At 37.0% G+C, this 8,671-nt stretch overlaps 2 protein-coding genes across 2 annotated transcripts; one reads left to right on the top strand and one right to left on the bottom strand.

Moving 5' to 3' along the window:
- Positions 1 to 471: 471 nt before the first annotated feature.
- On the top strand, positions 472 to 6,158 carry LOC110912919 (mitogen-activated protein kinase 18). The gene is made up of 9 exons (XM_022157753.2): positions 472 to 871; positions 2,393 to 2,801; positions 2,887 to 3,014; positions 3,123 to 3,182; positions 3,430 to 3,579; positions 3,682 to 4,049; positions 4,143 to 4,244; positions 5,385 to 5,524; positions 5,624 to 6,158. The coding sequence occupies exons 1-9, from the start codon at positions 845 to 847 to the stop codon at positions 5,935 to 5,937; spliced, it is 1,698 nt and encodes a 565-aa protein (XP_022013445.1). The 5' UTR covers positions 472 to 844; the 3' UTR covers positions 5,938 to 6,158.
- Positions 6,159 to 6,347: 189 nt separating this feature from the next.
- On the bottom strand, positions 6,348 to 8,355 carry LOC110912920 (fatty-acid-binding protein 3, chloroplastic). Its single transcript, XM_022157754.2, has 5 exons — positions 8,043 to 8,355; positions 7,772 to 7,864; positions 7,536 to 7,691; positions 6,994 to 7,208; positions 6,348 to 6,839 (listed from the first exon to the last, which is right to left on the bottom strand). Exons 1-5 carry the CDS (start codon positions 8,338 to 8,340, stop codon positions 6,681 to 6,683), a joined length of 921 nt encoding a protein of 306 aa, XP_022013446.1. The 5' UTR covers positions 8,341 to 8,355; the 3' UTR covers positions 6,348 to 6,680.
- Positions 8,356 to 8,671: the final 316 nt, after the last annotated feature.

The raw sequence follows: 8,671 nt of genomic DNA, 5'->3' as shown, positions 1-8,671 counted from the left end.
GTATCCAATTCCCACTCCCACATGTCCTTCTCCTTAGTGTCTAAAACCTGATAGTACTAACACCATGTCAAACATCTTGTCGGAAAAACAGGTTGGTTTTGGCTTGCAACTCCCCTCTCCTCTTTTCTCCTACAAGGGGCCGAAGGCAACAAGATTATGGAACTGTTTCGTGGGTGTCGCCCAAAAAACTAGATGAGGTCACACTTTACTCATTATTTTTATTTTTCATTGTGAATAGGTATTTTATATATTTCATTCATACGTATAAACATTAATAATTTATTAACATAAAAATTAAACATTCATCTATTCTAGACACTATCTACTTTAGACTTCCTTAAACTTTTACACTAAATATGTAACTAGTGAAACTTAGGTATTAAAACCACAATACATCCAACACCAAAGGACCATTCATGCAACTAATTCCGTAAATATTAATGAAAAGATAAGATAAGGAATTTAATTAATGAATTGAAAACGCCCCCTAAAATTTGGGAAAGACACGAAGACGAAGACCCCCAATCCAAAGGATAGGAGAGGTTAACCCTTCAAAATCACCAAAATCCCTACTCTACCCACCCACCCCAGTGGATAAACCTTTCCATCTATATTATTCAAGCTTCGGTTGTGTCGATGATAGTGTTAGGGTTAGGGTTTTCTTTATCAAGAATCGGATGAGTATCTTTCTGGCCGATTACATTTCTGGGGATTGCGATTTGGTCATTCGAAGTCGCGGTAGGTGGGGCAAAGGCGGCTGATTTTGCTTCTTTTTTTTTTTTTTTTAATTCAGTTTCCTTCTTCTTTGTGGCTTTTGGGATTTAAATTTGGGTTCAAGAGGTTAATGATGCAGCAAGATCGGCGAAATAAGGTTTAATTTGCTCTATTTCTTATAGTTCAATTGTTGAAAACTTCAAGATTTGTGAGTTTGATGATGTTATTGCTTGTGGGTCAAGTTATTATCTCTTCTGTTTTGGTATTGAATGTTACATTTGTTTGATTAATGTATGATTGATTCTGTAACAGTTTAAAATTTTGATCTTTAACACTATGTTCCCGAGTCATTTAACAGGGGGAGGGGGAGGGGGAGGGGGAGGGGGAGGGGAGGGGAGGGGAGGGGAGGGGAGGGGAGGGGAGGGGAGGGGAGGGGAGGGGAAGGAAAATTTTCTCTCCTGATCTCTCCAATTTGGGAGGATGAATATATGGTTATATTTGGTCATATTTTCTTCCCTTTTCTCTCCCCTCCCCCTGTTAAATGAAACTCGGGAACATGGTTTTTCATATTTTTCATCTCTTTCCCTCCCCTTCCCCTGTTAAAAGGATGGGAAATTGGCCCGTAATAATCCCTCCTTATTGGCCATTAATAATCTCACCTCAGAATATTCCCCCACCAGTCTTACCTTTCACCTATTTTTCCTATAATGGTTCCCGTTAAAAAAATTTAACGGAGTTAAGCTTTTTTCCAAATTACAAACAGATTTTTAGGGCTTTTGATTAGAACGACGATACGAGTCCATTGATATAAAACTTGCCTCGAAATGGTGCTCCAAACAATGAAAACGGCGCTTCAATTCGGGTGTTTAAATTTCCAATTAACCAAAATCAAGTCACCTGGAGCACCATTTCGAAGTAAGTTTTACATCAATGGACTCGTATCATCGTTCTGATCAAAAGCCCTAAAAAATCTGTTTGTAATTTGGAAAAAAGGCTTAACTCCGTTAAGTTTTTTTAACGGGGGACCATTGTAGGAAAAATAGGTGAAAGGTGGGACTGGTGGGGGGAATATTCTGAGGTGGGATTATTAATGGCCAATAAGGTCTAGGTGGGATTATTACAGGCCAATTTCCCTAAAAGGATTTGGTCTATACTATAAAATTAGGGTTCTTACATGGGAATGCTTCACACAATAGTTAACAATCTTGTGAAATGTTTTTATAAATGTTAATTTTTTTAAAGTTAAGTTAACCAAATGAACATGAATCTTAAATGCTATTTAATGACTATTTTTTTCAAGTTAACTTGATGTGGGAAGTAATAGTAAAGAAAAAATGTCTAAATATTAATTAAGTTTCATAATTTTTCCATTTGGGTCAGTTAATTTTGAAAAATCTTAACTTTTTTTTTTTTTCACAAGATTGGAAATTTGGTTACTCTAAAAGAACCAAAAGAACTTTGAGTGAGTTTAGTAGGACGCTTGAGAAACTTGGTTACTATTTGGATTGGAAAATTGGTTGTCAATGAGAATCTTGATTGATACTCTGTTTTTTCTTTGTCCCTAGTTGCAGCAAGTTGAATATATGTATATATATATATATATATATATATATATATATATATATATATATATATTTCAGAATTTTTACATTGTTGGTTGTAATCTGTTTTGGATCAGGGTCCAAAGGAGGTGGAGTTTTTCACCGAATACGGTGATTCAAACCGATACAAAATTTTGGAAATCATAGGAAAAGGAAGTTATGGTGTCGTTTGTGCAGCAGTCGACACACAAACCGGTGAAAAAGTTGCAATAAAGAAAATAACCAACATTTTTGAACATTCATCAGACGCTATCCGAATTTTGCGTGAGATCAAATTGCTTAGGCTTTTACGCCATCCTGACATTGTTGAAATCAAACGTATCATGATGCCACCGTCAAGACGAGATTTTAAAGATATTTATGTTGTATTTGAACTCATGGAATCCGATCTGCATCAAGTCTTAAAGGCCAATGATGACTTGACACATGAGCACCATCGGTTTTTCCTCTATCAAATGCTTCGAGCTCTAAAATATATGCATACGGGTAACCTTTCTAACATCAAATTGTATCTTTATTGGTAAAGTAACATTTTTTGGTACCAAAACTGACGCAGTTCGTATAAATTCAGCAAATGTGTATCACCGCGATCTAAAACCGAAGAACATATTAGCAAATGCAAATTGCAAACTCAAGATATGCGATTTTGGACTAGCAAGGGCTGCATTTACGGATACCCCTACAACAATATTTTGGACGGTATGCTATCTATTTCATTTACGATTGATTACACGCCATGTTGTTTAATCATTAATACAAATTGAAATAACATGTTTCCCTTTGTTTTGAATTTTTCGAATACTGCAGGATTATGTTGCAACAAGATGGTATCGAGCTCCTGAGCTATGCGGATCTTTTTATTCAAAGGTATAATTTAATAATCCACCAGGGTCATTTGGTCATATCCTCATAGAAAGTCAAAATAAGTCAAAATAACACACTTTATTGCTTAGATTTTAAGGTCCTTGATTGGATCTATTGAATTCTCTGGAAGTTGAGTTTTCTTCCCTTCAGGTAACCGTATCACGGTTTGTGTCAATTTGTGGCCGGTTTTATTGTTATGTTGCTCTTTTCATTCTTGTGGTTTTTATTTTTATTTCGTTGTTGATTGTAGTATACCACCGCTATTGATATTTGGGGCGTTGGATGTATATTCGCTGAGGTATTAACGGGAAAGCCGCTTTTTCCTGGAAAAAGCGCGGTTCATCAGCTGGAGCTTATTACAGATCTTCTCGGGACGCCATCATCGGATACCATCTCTAGAGTATGTTACATTATCTAATCATGATCGTTCGATTTCACAGTATTAGTTTCAACACAAACATCCAAACACTCCGTTAGGTTATACCGTTTAAACTTGATGCAGGTTCGTAATGACAAAGCAAGAAAATACTTGACTGACATGCGTAGAAAGAAACCGGTATCTTTCTCTGAGAAGTTTCTACAAGCTGACCCGTTGGCACTTAAACTATTGCAACGGCTATTGGCCTTCGACCCAAAAGACCGACCCACTGCAGAACAAGCTCTAGCTGACCCGTACTTCAAGGGCCTATCAAAAGTCGAGCGTGAGCCATCATGTCAGGCGTTTTCCAAATTGGAATTTGAGTTTGAGAGACGAAGAGTCACAAAAGACGATATCAGGGAATTAATATATCGGGAGATTCTAGAATACCACCCTCAGTTGCTCAAAGATTACCTGGCGGGCAATGATCGCTCTGGTTTTGTTTATCCTAGGTTGTTTTTAATAACTTGATATTTAGTAATTTACATTTTCTTCTCCTATCGGACTCTTTGTTGATTCTAACAGGTTTCTTTTGTAATGTCTAGTGGCATTGGCCAAATTAGGAGGCAGTTTGCGTATCTTGAGGAAAATGATAGGAAAAGTGGGCCGGTTATACCTCCAGAGAGGAAGCATGTTTCCCTCCCAAGGTAAGAACGTTGAAACTTATATTTTCAAAAGTGTCATATTTTTATTGACGTTACAAAAAAAAAAAGAATGCTGAGGTGGTAGCATATGATTTTTCATTTTCATGGCATTACATATATATATAGATAGATATATATAGAGAGAGAGAGAGAAAGTATATCGTACATTACGGCTTAACGTACTTCACGTACGACAACGTGCGTGATTTGTTCTATAACATGCGTGATTAATGTTTTCAATATGCGTGATTATTGTGTTTCAACATGCGTGATTTTGGATTTTTGAGTTATAACGTGCGTGATTTTAAAATGAACGTGCATAATTACCTGTCGTACGTGATAATGTACGTTAATATATATATAGGATTAGGTTTAAGAGTGAACATTAGTGTAGCTTGCGAACTGAGTGAACTAATCCTGGCCATACACGTGTGTAGATCAATGGCCAGGATTTGATGTTGAAATACACTAGTGTATTTTATGATTTGATGATGAGATCCTGGCCATACACATGTGTAGATCAATGGTCAGGATTTGTTCACTCAGTTCGCAAATACACTAGTGTTCACTCTAGAACCCCACCCTCTATATATATATGTAGGGGAGGGATCATGAGAAAACTTTTTTTTTCATGTGAGAAAACTTATCTAACCATTACTAAACCCTAAACCCCAAAAAACTAAACTCTAAAGGCTAACGCCTAAAAGCTAAAAACTAAATGCTAAAAGCTAAATCCTTACCTCTAAACGATAAATCCTAAAAAATAAACCCCAGAAAAAATTCAACACAAATGTCAATCGTTTGATAGAGTTCTCTTGAGTTTTCTCACAAAGAAAGAGTTTTCTCATGATCCTCTCCCTATATATATATGTCATTGTGGCATCTGATTTTGGCGTTTTTAAGATATTTTTAGTATAGTTCTTTGAAAAAGATAACTATATTTCCCATGTAAACATTTTTTGCGTATATGACATCTGATGTGGCGGCTCACTTGACATCAACCAGTGCTGCATCAGTAATTTTTAGTTTATGTAAATATAAAATGAGTCTGGTAATAAAAAATGGTAAATAGATTGTAAGTTGGTTTATCTTTTACCAACCAATTTTAACTCATTTTTGTTTGTAATTTTTATATGTATTTAGGTCTACAGTATCTTCAAGCACGACTGCTCCCAAGCTGCAGCAGAGTTCGGCAGATAACGCGTCTCGTGGTGGCAGAGACGCCGATACAACCACAAATATTTTTAATGCCGCCTCTCGGCCGCCCCCAAGGATGCCTAAAGGTAAATATTTATTCGACTTTAACTGCATAAATCAAGTGCTTTTAGTAATTAGTATTTGGCCTGGCGTTTACATTCCGGTTTTATGTTAAACATGATTAGGGCGAGCAGTGGGTCCTGTTCTTCCGTTAGAGGGTAGCAGAAACATGAAAGACGAGTATGATTCCAGGGTAATGGTTAGAAATAGAAATACGGTTGGTCTTTCTCCACATTATATGTATAGGAGCAACAGTTGGGATCACGCACGTAGTCAACAGAAGTTAACGGACATAGAACTGCATCCGGGGTTGATCAACAGAAGCCCGTGTCACAAGCAAGCACATGGTCAACAAAAGTCAAGCCAACTGATTGCGATTGATGCAAATTTTATGCAGTCCCAGTCTCATAGAGAGGTTGGCATTGTTCATATGGGATAATCATTATTATTGTCAACAATTGTTTTCGCCTTTTTTTCCTTCTAATTGCTGTCTTTTTAATGTGTATTGTATAATACATATCAAACGCTATAATACGATAACATTAATAGAACACTTAAGTTATTGTAATTCATATCAAGGGTATAGGCCGACTCTAGATGGGTCGGCATCTTTCTTTATCTATTAAGAAGCTAAGAAGTCTCGGCTTCTAGTCAAAATAATCTTCATCGTATGAGTTTGACTTAGGTCAAACTTGGAGAAGTTTGGTTATGAATGTGTGATTTATACATTTTTCCAATGATTTAAATACCGGTATGAACCGGCCGGTTATACCAGTTAGACATGTATTTATTACACCTAGAACTAGAAACACAACCATCCAAAAGACCAAACATGTTGGAAGTTCTAAAGATGCTTAGTTTAAACCAGACCACCTTGTATTGATCATAATCTTGGTCACAAATGACAACTATTTTCTTGAAGCATTTACGAGCATACAGATGTAATTGCTTCTAGTAATTCAAACAAACAAATAAACAAACGTACCAAGCCAAATCTCACTCACAGTAAAGCTATTGGTAGGGTCTGGGGAGGAGGGTGCGATGAGGGCAAACTTTACCTCTAAAGCTGCTCTCACTAGGACCCTCGGCTCCCAGAACAATTACTATTTTAATTTCAGGAAACCATAAAAAAGAACTCAAGCCAAGCCGTTGCTAACTGATACTGATAACCAACAGCTGAGTTTATTTGAGAAACGAAGCCAAGCTGTTGCTTATTGATGATTTTAAGGTAGGAGAAACCGGTGCACGCCCAAAAAATACATCAAAGAGAGAAGACGTCACATTTTCTGATTCGATCGTAGCTTCTGCAGCCGATGGATTCCCGTCAGTTGATATGTGAACCTGTAAATGCCACAATAACATTTAGCGAGCGTATGGATGTGTGTTTTGAATAATCAAAATCAGACGATCAGAAATATATCGTTTCATAAACTGTTTATCGCCAACTGAAGTCACAGTAAACAGATAACAAATTTGGAAGTGAAATCAAACGAACCAGCATTTTGGAAGGGTCAACCCAGGTCAAGAATATGAAAGTTCCTTTCTTTAATGGACGATCTTGAAAGATAGCACGAAAGGCGGAGAGCGCGTTTCTGTCAGTCGAATTGGGTGATTTGATTCTCGGAGATACAGCTTCGTCTAGAGCATCCCAGAAAGTTTTTCCATCAATATCTCTGACCAGAACGATCTGCAACGATTTCTCTAAAGGAGCTGCACATACTTGAGGAATCAATCAAATCATGCAAGCATATCCATATTAAATGCGGACGGGGTTGGCTTAACGTGGATGGGTACATTTAGTAAATATGGGAGAGAAGTAGTTTAGCACAGATCTCTTAAGTTCTTGAGAAATCAAATCACGTAAGGATATGGGGTTGGCTAACCGTACCCCTTTTTAGTATAAGTAAAGTTTGTCCTTTTATACATCTTATATAACTAACAAAAGTTTGATAGAGGCACATTTAGTAAAAATGGGACCAAGGGTATGTTTAGCACAACCATCTTAAATTCTTGATTATCAAGCAAAGCTGTAATTACCTTGATAAATTGAATCGAACAACGACGAATCTTGCTCGATTTGAGCTGCTTTTCGTCCTTTCCAGGCGTCTAGAGTATCCAAGATGTCAGGGTTCAGGTATAGCCCCGCCGCATATACCTTAACACCGATTATTGCAAACACTTTCTCCCTGAATCCTGGAAATAGATGTGTGAGTTAACTATATGCAAAAAAATAAAAAAAATGGCAATCATGGAAATGATTTTCAAGTGTTAACCTGTTCCGATTAAAGATAATGCAGTTGAGCAACCAGGAAGATCCAAAGATGTCGGAAATTTCACACTCGTTGCAGGTTCTTCGGCATACTCCACTGTAAACCCATGAACAATTAGTGTTTCACTTCGCTGTGCAGTGGCAACGTTTAAAAAAAAGGGGTAACGAAATCGAAAAAACGTCAAATTTTTCAAAATTTACATTATCGCCGGAGCGAGCCATTTAACAATGTCAAACAGGAAGATGAAGGATTATATGAATGCGGGTAAACAAACCTGAAGCAGAAGCAGCAGCAGCTTTGACAGAGAACAAAGGGCTGGCGATGGTCGTGGATAATTTTCTTGCTGGGTTTTTAATTTTTTCCAAATGGGTTCGATTTGTAGGGATTGAAACTGAGATTGAAGTTGGGGATCGGATTTTTGTGTGGGGATGAACCCACAATGATCTGGGAACTGCTGCAACTTCTCCGATCATCTTTTTTTTGTGTGTGTGTTGTTCAATCTGTAAACAATTATTAAGTTTGTTGCTATCCATTTCATGTTTACAACCATATCCAAGATCCGAGGGTCCCATGCATTTGGAACATGTGGATGTGGTTTTTCACTTTGAAATAAATTGAACAAAATGTTATTTGAATTTCTGGATTTTTATACTTTTTGCAACAGTGACTGCATTTGATGTTAATTGAATCCTAAAAATATGGATGGCGAGTTCCAACAAAACTAATAATTAGTGGGTTGTGTTTATGTGGATTAGGATCAAATACAAAGGATCCTAATTATAAGAAGGGTAAAATTAGAGTGACAAGTGTCCAATAACCTAAAAAAACCCCACCAAACAAAAAAAAAAAAAAAAAAAACCTTAAACATCCACCACCACCAAAAACATAACCCCCCCCCCCCAC

The sequence above is a fragment of the Helianthus annuus genome, chromosome 15 (genome assembly GCF_002127325.2).
Source record: "Helianthus annuus cultivar XRQ/B chromosome 15, HanXRQr2.0-SUNRISE, whole genome shotgun sequence".
In the NCBI taxonomy this organism is placed as follows: domain Eukaryota; kingdom Viridiplantae; phylum Streptophyta; class Magnoliopsida; order Asterales; family Asteraceae; genus Helianthus; species Helianthus annuus.
The sequence above is the reverse complement of the archived record's forward strand: the minus strand, read 5'-3'. Positions and strand labels throughout refer to the sequence as shown.